Genomic DNA, 20,063 nt, shown 5'->3' with positions numbered 1-20,063 from the left:
GGGTCCAGCTTTTAGTCTCTTTTCGTCGATGGGAGGCGCGCTCCTGGCCGTCTGATCCGGGGGCAGCTAGTGTAGGATCTGCTCTTAGGTGAGAATCAATGAGATTAACTTTTTCTTATAAACATAAAACATGTTCAAAAATTCTGAAAAAATTTGTAGACATGAATCGATGTTTGATGTACAACCTTAAGAAGTTTCACCTACTGATTCAATCTACACTTATATAAACAAAAAAACAGATGTTGTCAAGCACTATTCACCCAAGCTGACACTATTCATAGTTGAATTTGTCATTTTTTTTATCTCCAGTTGTAGATCAAGTTTTAAGTTGATTTTTTTTGAGTTGTATACATACATCATGTTGTCAAATAATTTCAGAATTTTTTGGATTGTCTAGATATGGTTATTATTTTTGGTTAATCCCACAATCTCACCTAAAGGACAGATTATATTCTAGTCTTCCGGATCCCGAGCCAACCGGTAGTGGATGGTTGAGATGAGCACGGCGCAGAACCTTGAAGTGTATCCTCGAGAGCTTGTTTTATTTCTTTCATGTAAAAATGCTTATGCAATCTTTTAACACGGTACAATAGCAGATGCTCACAAACACGTACATATACTCACCTCTATGAACGCACGCACGCTACCCCTATGAGCACCTCCAAGATACTGAGCCGGCACAATATCTTGAGATTGACGAAGTCATCGTAGGCGACTCGTAGTTGACGGGAACATCTCCTATCACTGAACGAACATCGCCGGAAAGTCTGAAATAAATAAAGAAAAATGCAAGCACCGGTGCCAAGTCTAGAATTTAAACCCTCGTGGGTTGGAGATACCATTATACTCCTAACCATTGAACCACAGGTTGGTTCGCAAATGCTTATGGCATTTGGACGTTGTATGTTTGGTTTTTGAGTTAGTCAACATCAAAAAGCAAAAAAAGTTAAAAGTGAAAAAAGAGTCATTGCTATGCAAAAAAGAGTAAATGGCAACTAACATAAAGACCAATTTTTTGGCATGCCCCAAAAATTGATAGAGTGAGCTTTGATAACCATCCAAATGTACCCTACCAAACTTTGGTAAGATAAAAGTTCTTCGTTGCCTCTGGTATCCCTTCCTAGTATCATTTAGAACCTACAAGGAAAACTAACTAGCACAATATATATAAGGAACAACACTAAATATGATGACATATATAGGAAATAATATTAGTTTTGAGGTTTATATTATTTCACATGATTGAGCAAAAAGCAAACTCGCATCATGTCTTCTTTAATATCATGTTAAACCATGCCTTTGCAGACGTAGTAACCATATGAGTTAAAAAACTGGTTGGAAGAAAGGTAAGCATTTTATCTAGTTTGCTACTAAATCTGAGATGTGCTAATTCTTTTGGCATCAAACTGAATATGCCATGACAAGATTCATACATCGACATACATCAGTCATTACATTTGATCCATTGAGTTTGGATGGGATCATTAGTGGTTCACCATACTAGGCACACACTAATCAGATTTTGTCTTCTTTAGTGTCGCTCCCAAGCAACAATTTATTCACATGTTTTGTGGGGGGTTAACCAAGACCATGTTTCATTTAATGACATTATGTTCTGGCCTCTTTGGGGTGAACGACTCGTGCGGCTCTTCAAAACATACTCCCTCTGTTCAAGTTTACGAGGCCTACACGATTTTTTGAAGAAAAATTGACTACAATATTAGTTATATGCGACAAAATATATCTCGCTGAATTGACATTTAAAAAAAAAATCAATGGTACACCCTCCGTTTCAAAAATGTAGTGCATATTAGAATTTTGAAAAGTCCACCATGTAAATGTTTAACTGAATTTATAGAAAAAATATCAACATCCGCAATACAAAACTAGTATCATTAGATTCATCAAGAAGTGTATTTTTTATATCTTATTTATTTAGCATTTTACATGTTGATAGTTTATTATATAAACTTGGTCGAGTGTAGACAAGTTTGACTTTTGAAAACTTAATATGCACTACATTGTCAAAAGGAGAGAGTATAATTTTTACGACATATGACTCATATTTTATCAATCAAATTGATGATCAATTATTGCTTAAAATACATGCACAGTTTTCAGCCTTTTGAACTTTAGTTTTCATCACCAGCTAAAGCATGGAGATATCAGAATATGAACGACAAACTTAGAGATGTTGACTCTGTGCTCCATAGAACATTTGTAACTTTCAGAGTTTATTGACATATTTGTAGATGGTGTATGTTTTAGTTACTCTGATTTTTTGTACCTTTTTTTACTTAATCAATAAACATACTACTTATGTCCTGGTTTATTGGTCCTCATTGTATTTTGTGTCAACTTTTAACTATAGATTTAACTAACAAAATATAAATGCATGTCACCCAAAATGTATCCTTGTATTTGTACATAGTTTTTGTGACATGCATTAACTTTTTGTTAGTTAAATCTAAAGTTAAAATTTGACACAAAAAACAAAAAAGACCAATAAACCAGGACAAGGGTAATACTTCATAAGAGTATCTACAGACGGATTCTTCAAATTGACTGGGCAAAATTAGGACTACTGACCGGGCAGGGAAGAGAAGGAAAAAAGGTTAACTCAACCAGACCACTCAAAGCCTCCTAAACCCGCAGTACTCCTCATACTCAGCCATATAGGGGACAATACGAGGCCCGGATATATCCCGTCAGTGGTCATGCATCCATCACATAGAATTTGACCCACCGCGAACCATTTTTTCTTCACATAGAATTTGACCCACCACGAACCATTTTTTCTTCCTCCCCGTCAATCACATGCATATGATTGGACGTATAGGTAAAAAAAGTGAGGGACATGGCTGCATGCATAGATGAATAGGGACTCAAAACGAACATTGATCGAATTGATCATGCGCGTCCGCCAACTTTTGAGGGGTCAAATTTTGTGACGGTCTAGTCCAGCTATAGATGCCCTAAGATGTATTAATTTCTCAAAACTTCTAACATTTCTAGAGTTTTTTTTAACTAACATTTCTAGAGTTGACATTATAGAAAAGATATATTAACGCCTTCAATATATCAAATAAATAGATATGAAAGTTGCATGATGATCTAATGATATTGATTTGGTAGTGTCTGTATTGATATCTTTCTCAATAAATTTGTGGACAAACATTGATAAGTTTGACCTTTTAAAAAATTAATGCACCTTATATTTTGAACGAAGGAACAGAGGGAGTAGATCTTATTAGTTCTAAAAACAATCACACACGTTAATCTACATCTACAGTACTGAGAAGAACTGGCCAAAGATAAATAGTTTTGACAAGCTCGTCACTTCCCATGTTAACACACTTCAACAGCTTCACTGCATCAACACGTTACGTGAGGAATACACCGTGATTACCCCACCTCCATCAAATACTACTCTAGTTTGGTCTACAGATTATGTACAAGGTGAAACAGAATTGAGTTGATCACATTGATACAAAAGCTAGGACGGGGAGGGATCTCACTGAAAGAAAGAAAGAAGGAAAAAATCTACAAAGGGGGAACCCCGTCCCGGCACAGTTCCTATCTACCTGCCTGCAAAATTGATGTTGTAAAACCGCCTTCAACAGTACCGCTGTTAGGTAAGTTTCACCTGTTCACACTGCCACGGACATGGCGCGTGTGGAGGCGTTGGTGTTACTCCTTGTACCACACCGCATCACCCTCGATTGTTGCTGCTGTGATCACTAGGAAATTCAGCAGAACAATTGATGAAACCGTGAGCTTTCCCAGCTTTCCGTCACCTGATGAATGCCTTATCTGAATGTTCAAACCAGGGACTCCTTTCTTAGAAAGGCAAAGCATGAAGCGAGGTTCCTGACATTTTTCAGAGTAGATGCTGGGTAACAGCTTCTGAAAAAAAAGTTGCGAATGCCCTGCATGCATGGGCAGAAAGTCATGTCAGTACTGCAGTCAGTTGTCATCTGTAAGATGTATCAACGTACTTCAGGCAAAAGATTACTTCAAAACCACTGACATGATATGTGGGTGGACCATTAATCCTTCGAATAGTCCTTTGCGAAGTCCTTCATTCTTTGCTTGATACTCTGGGGAATTAATAACCAATAGAATCAAAATACATGCCACAAACCGAAGTGAAACAAAACACATGGAGGTCAACTCAAATGATAATGAAATCAACTGGAGTCAACTACCAAAAAGCATACTCAAAGATCATATTACACACCTGCAATTCTTCATGAAGCAATACGAAGACCTTCTTCATCAATTTATGCCTCTGGAGAATATAATGTCCTCAGTAAGAAATAATGAAGAAATGCAGAGAATGCCAAGATCTTGATTAATGCAATGCCACCCCCCCCCCCCCCCACCCCACCCACCCCACCACACACACACACGCACACACCACCCAAAGCACAGATTATCAGTTAACTGTAAAAAGTCATGTATACTCAGGTTCAATCAATGAAGAAAAAGGCAGGCAGAAAGCATACTGTTCCCGATTCATGGTACATGTCTCTGAGTCTGTCAACAATGTTATAGTACTTATCCTTGTCTCTTTCTTTGGCAACATTGAAATCCTCCTGAACCTTTAGGAACTCAGACCTGCATAAAAAGCATGCTAAGTTATAGGAGAAGATAGAACATGGACTCTGAAGGATTTAAAAAAGAGTACAAAGGGGAATTTTAGAAGGAAAAATTCAGGTCAGCACATACTGTGTTTTCTCTATCTGACTGTTCAAGTAAGAGTAGACCTTATATTTCTCATTGTACTCCTGCAAATAATCTTCGTATCTGAAAATGGATAAAATCAGTTAGTTGCCTGCATGAACAAAAAGTAAGACTGCAACGAAGATATACCAGCTATTGAGTAATTGCCTATGTGTGGTCTATCTCTCAAGGAAAACAGTTGCATTTTGAATCTCTTAGTGAATATGATGCTGCGTTACACTTCTGTATGACTGGGACCTATATTTGTGCTAAGTGTAGTACTGTTATCATTATTGGATTTCGAGACACAAAAATTACCCCAGAGGTAAACTGTAATCCCTCCATGACTGTCCCAAAATATATGGCTTATTTTGTTTATTTACAACAAGTCCTTGATCAATAATTCTCTATAGTTTATGTGACATGAAAATGATGTCCTTAAAATCCCAATTTGTTAAACATTACTCATCAGACCTTATTATATTATTTAGTTTGATCTTCTAGTCAAAAGAAAATTCATTACAAAACACTTACTCCATCCATTCCAAAATAGATGAGTCAACTTTGTACTAACTTTAGTACAAAGTTAGTACAAAGTTGACTCATCTATTTTGGAACGGAGGGAGTACTACATTACTCTGATTTTGTAAAGTAATTGTTGGTCAAAGTCTTGCTCTGGCAAAACAGAATACACCTTATATTTTGCGACCGTACACAGGCGTGTGTGTATGTTAGAGCAGAAAATTATTTCTAGCATCAGCTGAAAATCTCAAGGAAAATTCTGATTTAATCAAATATTTTCACAAGGTAGTGTAAATCTTGGTGACGAGTGTGCAAACAAGCTAAACAAATTAAATGCACTAGCAGAAATACTTCAAAAGGGCATAAAAACGCATCTAGTATATTGTCACTTACTGTGAAAAATCTTTTATTGGACCTTTCAGTTCTGGCTTAGCTTTATCGTACTTCTTAAAGAATAGATTGTCTTCTTCCGAAGAACTGTCTCTTCTCTTCCTACCTGTCTCAGTCTCTATCAAAGAGTCATTCCTACTTCTTTCCTCATTTTCTGCAGGTGAAATTGATTTCCGTGTTCTACACTCTATGCCATTCTTGGTACCATTCTGAGGAAGCTTGGGAGTAGTCTTCTTCGGATCTACATGATCTAGCATTCCACCCTGTGCCATTTTTGTTTCTCCTTTGCCTGTTTTCTCTATCAATCTGTCTGGATATAATACGTTCTCTGAATCTGAATCATCAGTCCTTGGCAATTGCCGACCCTGTGAAACATTTCCTCTATGCTGAGACCTATTATCATCAAAGTCGTATCCGGCGGTCTTCCTTGGGAATCCTTCCTGGTTTATATTACCTCCAGTATTAAATTCTTGCGGTGATGGTTTCCTCTGATCATGGGAAGCAGATAGAGCAACCTTCCTGGTATTCATATTGGGGTAGAAATTATCTACATTAGTTGCTTTACCATCAAGCGACTTAGAAGAACTATTTCTCTCAAGTTGTTTCCTTGTCCTCCCGTTGTCATTTTCCAAAGGAAACTCACGAAGTTCACCCAACTCGAGATCAGAATGCTCTCTCTGGAGCACCTTTTTTGGAGATGATTTCTCAGCACTGTTTCTTTGCAAAATTGGTGGCTTGCCATTAGTTTCAGTGCATTCAGGAAGAGACATCATCATGTTGTGGTTAACATTTCCTCTGACACCTTTGGTCAAATTCATGGGATTTGTATCAATATTAGGATCCTTTGAGCGCTTGTGCTTTTTCCCATCAAGAGAAGATCCCCCATGCCTACCCCTTTTTCTTGCAGCAGAATCATCAGTGTTGTCAAAATTGACATTCCCAGGGCTGCCATCCATACTATTCAAAGGTTTCTGCACCTTATCTAGTTTCTTCTTAGAGCTTGTTTTCATGATCTTTTCTTGTTTTCCTTCAGAGTGAGTTGGGATGGGCAGATTTTGGCTCTGATTTATCTTTTGTAGATCTCCAGGAGTCACAGGCCTTCCTTCCTTAGGACTAATATCTTGTACCTGTAGCTCAGTATGTGTGTCCCATCCAACATTCCCTGTCTCCTTGCTTGACCTCTCATTGATATGTTTGTCAGGAGGCAAGTTCTGTCTCTGTGCTGATAAAGAACCTGTAGCTCCTGAATAGGCAAAGTCAACCTTGGCCTTTTTGGCACTTTCTGGCTTTGTAATAGCATTCTCATCACCCGGAAACCTTTTCAAGGTGGGTTTGGCACCTTTCTCTGATATTCTTGTGGGCACATGGTTTGTTCCATCCTTTGAGATTGACTTTCTTCTGCTACCATGCTGCTCCGTGAACTGAATAGCTTCTTCATTTGGTATGTTCTCACTACTCACTGCTAAGGGGTCATCAAAATAATTGTCCTCATAAGACATTTTGTTTGCAGGATATTCGCCATCAACTATACTTGGATCTAACCTGGTACTCACCATGTTTTCGCTTTCTGGAAATTCTGATGGCATGTCTACATTGCTTGCACCGAATTTCTCAGTTGCTGTAGCGGCATATGCCGGCTCATCATTGTCGACATTCAAATTATTCAGATCAATGTGTGATGATGTGCTCTTATAATCGAGATTTGTTCCAATATCAATTTGCTCATCATCGCCATCAAATGTTGGGAAATCTCTTGGCGAGGAAGACAACTTCAGTTCATCTGCTACTTTCCTACGTGCTGTATCTGGCTTGTTATCATCACTTGTAATATCCACAAATGCATCAGATCCTTCTTTGCTGCTTGATGAAGCATCACTATCGCTGTCGCTGCTGCTCCCACTGCCACTGCCAGCACTTCTACTCTGACTGCCACTATCACTTCCACTGCCACTACTGTCACTGTCGCTATCACTATCACTTCCACTCTCACTAGAGCTACCTGCTTTGCCATCACTGTCATTGACCTTTTCGTCTCCTGCAGCTGAAACCGGGGAGCCCCCAATTTCAATCTTCTCAATATCAGGATCATCTATGCTTAAGCTTGGAGCAATTTCTTCGATGTTCTCATCGATAGTCCTGTTAGATACATCAGTTGGATACTGAGGTGCTTGTGGGCGGAAGTAGCAAACATGCAGAAAATAACTATACACAAAACTATGGAGAGGGCATCATGAAGGCAATGCCCGGTTAAACAAGAAGCACGGAACTGAACTTGTAGGAGAAAGATAATACCTTCCACTGCCAGATGCATGATTAGAGTTTTCTACTTCCAGTTCAGGTTTCAGCAAATATCTCCCTGATGACTGGCAATCTGCAACCTGGATAAATAAAAATATGTTAAGTGTGCATCACAATATATTCTTAATGTTTCCTTACCGAGAAAAAAGGTGGTGGATAATGTTTGTTACTCACATTCTTAAGGATATGCTCTATTTTCTTTGAAGCATTTGGAATTGCATCTGCAACAGCTTTCTCCAAGGCCTACATATGTTTCACAACATGTAGTGAAGAGAAACATCAGGAAATTCCTTTTGGGGTAAGCCTTCGGGAATCAGGCAACTAAACAAATGACAAGAACAAAGGCATCTAAGATCATGAACAAAAGCATTTGTAGCATATGATCAAGCCAACTATGGATGATATCACAGTACATCATGTATAAAGGTGAAAAAAATCATAAGATACAGAACTGTCATCAGACCACAAGGTCAGCCATAATTGAAGTGACATCTCATACAGCAAACTCATGGAACTATGGTTGTCTTTCAAACAAGTGCAGTTAAGTTAGCATGGAAGCTTGCAATATTTAAAACTTACTGGTACTTCATTTTAAAACTTCTGGATTCCTTTTCCTATTTGCACATGCTAAAGGGGAGGTTGGGGGGGTTACCTTTAAATTCATTCCTTTTGGATTTTCTGAGAGTGTAGATATCAGCAGGCTTCGCAAATCAGTTGTATTATCCTCAACACTTGCAGAAACAGAACCTGCCCCATGATTTAGTCCTCGAGAGATCCTATTTGGTGTTGCTTTCTCAAATTTGTTGTTTTCCTCTTTATTCAAATCAAAAGGTACTATGACTTCATTATTTGCATCTGACCCAACAGGAAATGAATGAATGCTTGGTCCAGGTTGCTCAGGAGAAGGCACAGGTGAAGTCGAGATACTTCCTTTGGGAATACTGTTAGGCAGCTTTACTTTAGAAATTGATTTGGTTGGAATGACAGTAGCTGGAGTAGACCCACGAAAACAAAGTCAGGTACATGGTAATGCAGGGTTTTTTAGTGGTAGAATAGAAGGACATTTATATACATAGAAAGAATAAAGTACTACAAAAGAGAAGATCAGAGAGAATTGAAACCTTGCTTCTTATTGAAATTGTCCTTCTTCTGGTTCCATTTCCCCCTCCGCATATTACCTGGAAGAGATAGCAACACTAAATTATACAATCTCATACAAACTTTAGCCGTTATACAGTCTAACGAACTTTCGGCACTAATCAAATTCAAAACCAGCATTTACATTGCACATAGAAAAACTGAGCACATCACACATTTCTACTAACGAAGCATGAATGTAAAAGTGAGGTAGAAATAATGAACTCGTTCAAGAAAAACAAAACGAGTTATCAAAGTTCAAACCTTCTCCGGCTGCAACCATTGACTTGGCCTGATTCCTGACAGATGGATTCCCAGGGTCCAGCACAATTGATCTATACAACAGAAAATTAAACAAGGATGCATAAGTAAAAAATTGGACTTCTATGCAGTACTTAGAAAAGATCTAAGAAACCTATAAATCAGGATGATGATTAATCAGTGAGAGAATTATGTATCAGGGAAAGCAGACAAACTTTCGAGATTTCGCGAGACGTTCAGCCTCCTCTGAGCGCGCTTTCACAAGGTTCTTTGCTGATTCATCCAAAGTGCGGTCCACAGTCACCTTGCGCCAAGCAGATCCACGTTCCACAAGCAAGCCATTTCCACCCTCTCCACTCTGTTGTTCTTCATAAATATCACATAACTCACCCCGTTCGGATGCCCATGCAAAATTGAATTCTTTACCATCAACCTCGATAACCTAGTTCAAGAAAAGAACTTTCAGTTAAACAAGTTAAATGCACAACAGTAATTCTCATGTTGCACGAGCTTTGCGTCATACCAAAAACCAGTAACAGGGGGGGGGGGGGGGGTACTATTTCTTTCAAAGTTAAACCCTCCTCCATGGTACTAAGGTAAATAAGGAGACAGCAGTTATAAATACTCCAGTGCACAAGTATCATGGCACTGGTATTATTTATTACTTAAACAACAGAAAATTGCATGACTGGATACATGAATACAGGCCTTACTGTTCCATTTGTATGTACGTAAAACATGTTTGTATTTTCTCATCAAACCACATACAACGCGATCATGAATACCAAGTCAACTGCTGATCTTCCAGCAACCTTCAAATCCTAAATGATCTACTCCCTCCATCCCTAAATAAGTGTCTCAACTTTGTACTAACTTTGTACTATTATTTTGGGGCGGATGGAGTACAGTTCTAACTATTGGACACTATAAGAAGTAAGTTCCATACACATGTGAAGCGCAAATACACAAATTTATAACTAGTAAGCTTATCACTTAACAAAGCTTACTACAGTAGATACAACAGAATATTTAGTGGTGTTGAAGCAACATGTTATGGAACTGATATTTATTCTACAAACGAAACAAAATAGTACAACAAGGATCCACAGAAATAACCAGCCAGACATAAGAGTTCAGTCCCAGTAGACTTGACATGTAATGTAGAAAGGTAAGAATCCAGTCTTCACAAGAGACCCAAAATACCAGCTAGCTGCTATTTTCCTCTTTTTTTAAAAACCAGATTTCAGTTCATGCATATCATAAAACAGTTCATTGTATATAATTAATTTTTAGATTTGAAGAGTTCGTCAGCACTAATTTATTCCGAAAAGGGGAAATGGGGATAGATTTTAGATTTTGCAGGGTTCTATTTGAAACAAGTGATGGGTTTTGGAGCCCATCATTCATGAGACTCTTCAGCGAGAAATCTTTATATGGGTGATCGTTTTTTTCTAAAAGGAAACATACATATCCCACTATTAGTAATTCCAAAAGCACCACCGAGTTACAGTACCTAAAAAAATCTCACACTAAAGATAAAAGAACCAGTGAGAAATTTGTCAGCTTGTTATGCACTAAAATTAACAAAAACGTTTTCAACTAAATCATTCAAATGGGCCTCATGAAGTTGGAACCTAAAGTTTGGATCGTCACTCAAAGGAAAACTTTTAATGATCCTAAACAACATAAGACACCAAACTAATCTTAAGCTTACAGCATAGAATGTACCAAGCCAAGAACCCACTGAACTGCACAAAATGATAAATTATAGGTAGATAATTGTTTTGAGAAGAATTATATGTTAGATAGTATGGAGGCACAGTTAAATTTCAACAGCTTCAAATCAGATTGTATGCGGCTTACTGTATGCTGCACGGACTACACAAAAGAATCATCAACAAACAATACACTTGCTCCCACTGTGCAGAAATTCTAAGGAAAGTCATATTAGGCAGGAAAGGAAATGCATGCAAAAACTTGAGAGCTCGTGCCCGAAGTCACCAAACCAATCCCCAGGCAGAACACTGAACTGAGGCCTCCAATGAGAAAGTAACAGAGCATTTCCCTCCAGCATATCAAACTAACTGCGAATTGAAAAGTAATTTGGATAATCTACAACATGAACTCCACCCAACAATAACCATGCAGTCTTAAGCCAAATCAGACTCATCCGGACCACCACGTACTGAAAGGATTCAATTAAAAGGCCGTCCTCTAAAAACCGGAGCGGAGGGGAAAAACCACACAGTGATAAAATGAAAATTGGCAGTTCTAACATGAGATGAGCTAAGAGATCAACACGTGCTAACAGTTCAGAGTTCAAGTACCCAGCAGTAAATTCGAGCAATCTGAATGCAAAACCAAACACACAATGAACCTACGAACCTACCCCAGAATCAGGAACAGTGTCATGTCATGGACGGAAAAGGGAAAACAGAAAGGGTCGCCCTCGACCAAACAACCGTAATGCGTAGAACATCCAAATTGGTTAGGTTAAACTTCGTAACCGACTCGAAGGGAAAGGGAAAAAAAAACTAGACGGCGGAGGGAGGGCGAGGGAGAGCTCACGTTCTCCGCAGGGTTGATGCTGGAGTTGAACATGATGCGGGCGCCGCCGCCGGCCTCCTCCGCCCGCCGGATCTCGTCGACGAGGTCGGGGGTGAGCCTTATGATTGCCGCGAAGGCGGGCGGGCCGCTGGACTCGAGGCTGAAGGACTCCTCGCGCCCGGCCGCCTGGGCGGCGGCCGCCGCCGAGGCCGCGGCGGCGGCGGCGGCGCGGCCGCGGGGAGGCGGGCCCTTGCCCATGGAGGAGGAGGCGCCCCGGCCGCGGCCATGGGGCGCGGGCGGGCGCTTGGCGCCGGCGCCGCCGCGCCCGGCGCCGCGGCCGCCGCCGAGCTTGTACATCGCCCGCGCCTGCGCGAGCGGCGGCGCCGGCGGGGAGGGTTGGTCGTGTTGGGGCTCCGCTGGCGGAGAGTAGCGAAGACGCCGAAGAGAAGGGCGCAGAAATCGTGTAATTTTTTTTCCCTTTTTGATTGAGTTTGGTTATTAATTTTAATTTCCGGGTTTGCTGCCTGGGTGGGCTCTCTCGCCCTTTTCGTTTCCTTTACAGATGCAGAAATACAGATCCCTTTGTCTCAAAAAAAAAGAAATACAGATCCCTTCGTTGAGATAGCTGTATTTCTGACATGATGATTCTTTTTCTTTTTTGCAAGGTATGATGATTGATTTCTAGGGCTAACTGCACAGAGGACGATCGAATGCACGCCGTGGTGTACTCCCTCGTCTCGAGAAAAACATTGGCATGCACTCCCTCCGTCCCATAATGTAGGACATTTTTTAACATTACAATTGTGTCAAAAAACGTCTTACATTATCTGACAGAAGGAGTACTATGTATGTTGGTGAATATGAATTTACGCCGGTGCCCCTCGCCCGTCAAACGCTGAGGTGACCAAGGGTAAAAAAAAATGTTGCACTTGTATTTTTTAATCAAAAATATGTAAAAAAATAAATAAATCCATAGTGCCTCTCAACTTCTTATTTCTTGTGTGGAGTTCTTCATCTCGTATGATGTAAAAAGGAATGTTTTCTTGGGGAAAACATGCGCGCGCGCACAATTTGTGTTATGAAAACAATGTGCAAGTTATTTGAATTTTTCAAACCTCCATAGCACAAAATCGACGACCATGTATAATTTGCATTACAATTTGAGGGCTTATCTTCCTTGCACTCCCCCACAAGCAACATGCTAGGTCATGTGCGCATTTAAGTAAAAAAAATTGAATATGAGACCTGAGGCCTTACGACATGTATTTTATACGCATATTCATATTTATTACGGCAAAAAAGTGACATGTCACATGAGGTTTTGCTAAATTGGTAAAAAAAGGTTAATGAGAAAATAATGTGATTGTCTCACGTTTCTTAACGTTTAAGATAAATGTTCCTCCCCGTTGTACTATATGTGATGTTTTGGTCGTATATTTCAGCTTAAAATCATTCACCGCAAAAAAATACAGTTATGTTAGTATTAAGTGCTAGATATAACACGGAAGGATATGGCACGCAAGTTTTCTCAACCAATGCATACCCTTATATTTATGTACATGGGGTTAGGAAGATTTATTACCCAACTCATGTCCCAACCAAAATATCCACATGTATGATCTTGTATTCATTTCTTACCTACAGTGTACCGTCTTTCTTTACTCTACTTTAAATATATTTATCTTGCAACAGAGCACTTCGCCTTGCTTTATTTGCAATCAGGAGGAGTACAACGTGGATCACATACTTATGCAATATGTGAATGCGAGAGAGCTTTGGTGCAAATGCTTCATGGAGCTTCAGATTTAGGTTGCGGTCCCAACAAAGTGTGACTGCCTTGCGGAGTGGTATCTGAGGTCAAGAAAACCTTTGTTGAAGAGAATCAGGAGAGTATTATATATATGAATCAGGAGAGTTTTTTTTTAAATGCATCAGGAGAGGTTTTGATTCAATGGTCATTCTCATTACGTGGAATCTCTGAAAATAGCGCAATGCAAGGGTCTTTCAGAACTTGGAGTAGCAGCGGACCGTCTCAGCCCTCGTCACTCACATTCGAGTTGCCGGAGCGGTGTGTTTAGATAGTTCCGTGAGAAAGTGGATTTGTTTAGCTTTGTGGTTTGGTACTCCCTCCTTTCCGGTTTATAGGGCTGAAATCCGAAATCTCATCAACCAAAGTAGATGGCGAGTGGAGGAATATATCGTGTAGTTAATAAAATTACTCAAAATTTAATCTGCATTAATTATAGTGTATGCATGGATGACCACCAAATGAGTAGGAATGGTTACATGCATTTGTTGGTTTCTTTTAATATTTGCGTGTATCAATTTAATGCATCTTAAAATATGAACATGTAATGGATATGTAACGCCCCATATGTAACCTGTCATATTTGTTTTCCAACTCTTGCCATTTCCGGCACTAAGTTATGATATTTCCTCGTTGTCGGGTTTTTGCCTTCGTGTTGCTTTTGTCTTTGTCATGCATCTCATATCATGTCATCATGTGCATTGCATTTGCATACGTGTTCGTCTCATGCATCCGAACATTTTCCTCGTTGTCCGTTTTGCATTCCGGAGCTCCTATGTCCTCCGGTGTCCCTTTCTACCTCTTTTCGTGTGCGGGTGTTAAACGTTTTCGGATTGGACAGAGACTTGCCCAGCAGCCTTGGTTTACTACCGGTAGACCGCCTGTCAAGTTTCGTGCCATTTGGACTTCGTTTGATACTCCAACGGTTAACCGAGGAACCGTAAAGGCCTCGTGTGTGTTGCAGCCCAACACCTTTCTAAAGTGGCCCAAAACCCACCTAAACCCCCTCCATCATCTCGGCCGTTCGATCATGATCGCGTGGCCGAAAATCGTGCTCAATTTGGAGCCTCCTAACTCCCTCTACCTATAAAAAGGCATCTCCCCCTGAAAATCACGGATGAAACCCTAACCTAACCCCCCCTCCGTCGTCGGACGAAACTCCCCACCGACGGACGTGTCCGCCCGCCGCCGCCCGACCAGTCGCACGCCGCCACGTGGGCCGCGCCCACTTCCCCCACGCCGGCCCGCCGGGGCCCAGGCGGGGCCCTCCCGGCCCGAAGCCGTCGCCGCCCGCCCGCGCGCGCCTCCTCCTCGTTGCCGCGCCGTCAGGTCGCCGCTCCGCCACCCGAGCGCGTCGCCGGCCGCCTCCGCCGTCCGTCGTCTCCTCTCCGCATGCCGCCGACCCCGACCGCCGCCCGCGCCGCCCCGACGTCGGATCCGGCGATCCCCGCTCCGGCGACCCCTTCCCCTCGAAGATCCGGCGAGTTCGTCAACTCCGGCGAGGATCCGTTCAACCTCATTTTGCGTGCCGCTCGATCCAGATCTGGACAAACCCTAGCCGGGTTAACTTTTTCCCTAAGTCCCAGTAATTTTTAGCATTCTTTGTCATGTCATAACTTTGCATCCGTGACTTTGTTTTGGGCGTGTAGCATATCAAATTATTCGTCTCGATGAGCACTTCATTTCGTTCCATTGCATCATGTTCATTTGAGTTCATCTTGATGCCCTAAATGCTGTCGCAAGAGTGCTATGCAATGTTAGTTTCAGATTCTTAGCAGAGTTTGGGCATTTGTCATTTTTGCCATGTTTAATGTGTGCCTCCTATGAATTTGAGCCCTACATGTGTTTTGAAGTATGTCATGTCATCTTTACAGGGGTGTATGCCATGTATTTTTGTGATCTCTGTGGTGACTAGCACAAGCATGCAAAGTAGCTCTCGTGATGTTGCTGATTTCAGGGACTTAGAAATCTTTCAAGTCTTTTCCCTGATAATATGTTTATGCCATGTATTCTTGTTGCTACAGAGTGATCCATGTCTCTTTTGAGCATGTTCAGTAAGGATGTTTTTGAGATATAGTTGTGTTCTATCCATCCATGTCTTTGTTTGCAATTATGGAGTGCTCTAGCATGACTAAATCTTGCTCTATTTTTGCTATAAAATGTTTCTGGCAGATTGTTTATGTGTTAAGTAATTTTGCCGAGGTTGTTGTAATTGATCCATGCATTCTATGAGGTTGTTCTTGCCATGTTTAGCTTCTATGACATGTATACTTGCTGGGGGTATGCTTACTTTGTCATGCAATGCCTTGTGGTGAGTGCATCGAGCTCGTAAACATGCCTACGCGAATCTGTTTTGCCATGTTCCAGTCGTCTGCTAAGTCTGAACCTGTTAACGAAACTTGCTATGTTCACATGGTTGCCATTGTATCTTCTGATCCCTTTTGGCTTATGGTAAGTAAGGAACTTTTGTTGTATGCTTGAGTAGCTTCATGTCATGCCTTGCCTTGCCATGATATGTTCATATAGCATGTTGTTATCTTGCTCTAAACATTGCTTCCTGATATTAAATTCCTGACATGTTATTATTTTTACTAAGCCTGTAACCTGATATTTTTTGCACTTTTGCCATGCTTGTTTGAACCTGCTATTGTGTGAATTAGCCATAGCTCAGTGTTCATCTTTTGTCAAGCATCTTGAGTGGATCACTGCCATGTGATTTGTTGTTATGTTAGAGTGCAGTAGCTTATTGTTCTTGATGCATTTAGATGGCCTCGTGCTGTTAATCGCAGCTTTGCGCCATTATTGTTTTGCTTGCCATTGGCAAACCGTGCATCCGATTCCGGTGATCTTTATATCGATTTCGACCGAAATCAACTCATCTTTCCAGTGGCACTCTTGGTTTTCCAAGTTGAGGCCAGGTTAAATCTTTCATTTCAGAAACATGCATATGCATCGCATATCACATCCCACATATCATGCCATGTTTTGCATCATGTTGATTGTGCATTGCATCGTGTTTGATTGTGTCTCCCTTTGCTTGTGTTCTTGCTTTGGGTAGAGCCGGAAGACGAGTACGTAATCGAGGAACCCGTTGAGTACGCTTACAAGGATCAAGCTAACGTCAACTCGGAGAACTTTGCAGGCAAGATGACCATACCCTCAAAATCATTTCTATCTTTACTTGCTAGATGCTCGCTATATTGCTATGCCTATGCTATGATACCTACCACATACTTTACTCTGCCTCCCATATTGCCATGTTAAACCTCTAACCCACCTTGTCCTAGCAAACCGTTGTTTGACTATGTTACCCCTTTGCTCAACCCCTCTTATAGCGTTGTTAGTTGCAGGTGAAGATTGGAGTTTGTTCCTTGTTGGAACATGTTTATTGTTGGGATATCATTATTATATCTTGTTTACTTTAATGCATCTATACACTTGGTAAAGGATGGAAGCCTCGGCCTTATGCCTGGTGTTTTGTTCCACTCTTGCCGCCCTAGTTTCCGTCATACCGGTGTTATGTTCCTTGATTTTGCATTCCTCACACGGTTGGGTTATAATGGGAACCCCTTGACAGTTCGCCTTGAATAAAACTCCTCCAGCAAGGCCCAACCTTAGTTTTACCATTCACCACCTAGCCTCTTTTCCCTTGGGTTCCGCGGACTTAAGGGTCATCTTTATTTAAACCCCCGGGCCAGTGCTCCTCCGAGTGTTGGTCCAAACTAGAGCCCTTTGCAGCGCCCCCTCGGGGAAACTCGATGTTTGGTTTTAGTTGTACGGAGCGCTCATCCGATGTGCCCTGAGAACGAGATATGTGCAGCTCCTATCGGGATTTGTCGGCACATTCGGGTGGCTTTGCTGGTTTAGTTTTACCATTGTCGAGATGTTTTGTAACCGGGATTCCGAGTCTGATCGGGTTGTCTTGGGAGAAGGAATATCCTTCGTTGACCGTGAGAGCTTGTGATGGGCTATGTTGGGACACCCATGCAGGGTTTTGAACTTTCGAAAGCCGTGCCCGCGGTTATGGTCAGATGGAAATTTGTTAATGTCCGGTTGTAGAAAACCTGAAACTTAATTTAATTAAAATGAATCAACAGAGTGTGTGGCCTGATGGTCTCTTTTCGACGGAGTCCGGGAAAAGAACACGGTCTCGTGTTATGCTTGAACGCAGGTTGTTCTAGGATCACTTCTTGATCATAGTTTCTCGATCGTGCCATTGCCTTCTCTTCTCGCTCTCATTTATGTATGTTAGCCACCATATATGCTAGTGCTTGCTGCAGCTCCACCTCATACCTTTTACCTTACCTATAAGCTTAAATAGTCTTGATCGCGAGGGTGTGAGATTGCTGAGTCCCCGTGACTCGCAGATTACTTCAAAACCAGATGCAGGGACCGATGATACCATTTCAGGAGATTCGACTGAGCTCAAGTGGGAGTTCGATGAGGACTCAGGACGATACTACGTTTTCTTTTCAGACGATCAGTAGTGGTGCCCAGTTGGGGCGATCGGGGACATTATGCATTTGGGGTTGTCTTTATTTTGGTTCCGTAGTTGGACCTTGATTGTATCTGGATGATTGTAATGATATATTTATGCTATTGTGTGAAGTGGCGATTGTAAGCTAACTATGTACCTCTTTCCTTATTCCGTACATGTGATGTGTAAAGATTACCCCTCTTGCGACATTGCCTACAATGTGGTTATGCCTCTAAGTCATGCCCCGACACGTGAGAGATATAGCCGCATCGTGGATGTTACAGGATAACAGTGTAAAAAAGACTTATAATATGAAAAAAAGTATGAAAGTGAGACGAGCTAAATAAACCGAAAAGGGAGGAGTATTGAACTGTTACATCGGTTACAATGCAAAACATGTTTTCTTATAAATATACTGTTGTCTTGTACCAAAAATAATAATATGCTACGCAGATGAGTGCTAAGTCCTATACTCATATAGGCCAAAGATTGTGTGTGGCGATACATCACGTCGCTATTTGTCCTTCCACTTCTCTTTATGAATATTGTAAAAATAAAAAAAATCCTAAAAACACTTTTCTCATGAATAGAGAAGTCTGCAACTTTCGAGAGATTAATTTGCATGCAAATCGACTTTTTTTTGCGGGCAAGCATGCAAATTGACTTAGCGTGCATTGTAAGACGAACATCTAATTCATCGCAAAAAAGGGGAATGAACATCTAATCAACCCTTTTGGCAAAGGTTAGGGCCTCTTTGATTCGCAGGATTGCAAAAATGCGGGAATAGGAAAAATATAGGATTGAAATGATATGATCATTGGATTTCTATATGATTTGAGTTTGTTTGATTGTATCACAGGAAAAATAAAGGATTTCTTACAAAAGGTTAGGATGGATGCTTTTTTTTTTGCGGGAAAGGGTGGATGCTAGAATCCCTCTATTCCCTTATACAAGGCCACAAACTCAGATTACAGGTATCAAAGTAAATTTTAATGACTGTTTTGCAAGTCAACTTTTAGAAAAATTCCTATGAATTAAACGACCAATACAGAGAAAATTCGTAAGGATTTCAATCCCTTAAAAATCCTATAAAAACCCTTTGAATCAAAGATGCCCTTATTATTCTCCATCGTTCCCGATGTCAAGCATAGCCCTTGCCACGCACAGTATCTAAGAACACGGGGAGGGTGACGAGCTAAACTGGGTTGCCGGAGCGATTTTGCTAGCGACGCCGTCACGCTTCCAAGGCTCCGGCAGACGGCGACAGCGGCGCACGCTGATTTCAGCAGGAAAGACCAATCGCAGCAGCTCGATGTGGATCTTATGATCTTATCCACACACACACACACGGACACACCCCGTTCGTGCGCATCCAAACTTTTTTTCCTACCTAAAGCACGCACGTCACCGAGCAAACCCAGTTGCTACGTCTGGTTCGAATAGGATATTACACGGGCATATTATTATTTTCTTCTTCCTATATGCGCACAGAGTTTCACTGACAATCACCGTTGCCAAAGGCTGCTACAGGTCGATGATGGCCATGTAAAGGGAATTCCCATGGAGCGAAAAGCTACCGTCAAGAATCCAGCAACAGCAGTGCCAGCCATTCGGCCGACCCGTAGCCTAGTGGTGGCTGAACAAGCCGGCAATTCAGCAGACAAACGGAGAGACAGCACTAGTGCATAGCCGGATAAATATGCCTACAAGTGGCCAAGAAAGCATCCATTCTTTTTCCCTTCCCGGAGAAAGCGGCCACCCAGCGGTCAATTCCGGTGATCACCCGCAGAGAATCATCATCACCTCGCCGTCGTAAAAAGACCAGCACCGGCCGGGCGCCACGGGGAATATTCCTTCAATTCACGCCAAGCTCGAGTGATAACCGAATAACAGAAAGCG

At 41.3% G+C, this 20,063-nt stretch overlaps 1 protein-coding gene across 2 annotated transcripts; it reads right to left on the bottom strand.

Moving 5' to 3' along the window:
• Window positions 1–3,348: 3,348 nt before the first annotated feature.
• Window positions 3,349–12,312, bottom strand: LOC147976718 (dentin sialophosphoprotein-like protein). Of its 2 annotated transcripts, none has more exons than XM_087518997.1 (13): window positions 11,902–12,312; window positions 9,549–9,775; window positions 9,337–9,407; window positions 9,057–9,113; window positions 8,588–8,925; window positions 8,110–8,178; window positions 7,930–8,015; window positions 5,641–7,773; window positions 4,732–4,809; window positions 4,509–4,620; window positions 4,241–4,291; window positions 4,016–4,100; window positions 3,349–3,929 (listed from the first exon to the last, which is right to left on the bottom strand). In XM_087518997.1, exons 1-12 carry the CDS (start codon window positions 12,235–12,237, stop codon window positions 4,050–4,052), a joined length of 3,609 nt encoding a protein of 1,202 aa, XP_087375123.1. In that variant the 5' UTR covers window positions 12,238–12,312; the 3' UTR covers window positions 3,349–3,929; window positions 4,016–4,049. The 2 variants fall into 2 exon arrangements, with proteins under 2 accessions (XP_087375123.1, XP_087375122.1); XM_087518996.1 differs by having other exon boundaries at window positions 4,031–4,100; window positions 11,902–12,311.
• Between the last annotated feature and the right edge of the window lie 7,751 nt (window positions 12,313–20,063).

This window comes from Triticum urartu, chromosome 4A (assembly GCF_056163025.1).
Source record: "Triticum urartu cultivar PI428250 chromosome 4A, HENAU_Tu73, whole genome shotgun sequence".
Classification (NCBI taxonomy): domain Eukaryota; kingdom Viridiplantae; phylum Streptophyta; class Magnoliopsida; order Poales; family Poaceae; genus Triticum; species Triticum urartu.
This window is presented reverse-complemented; position numbering and strand designations above follow the sequence as displayed.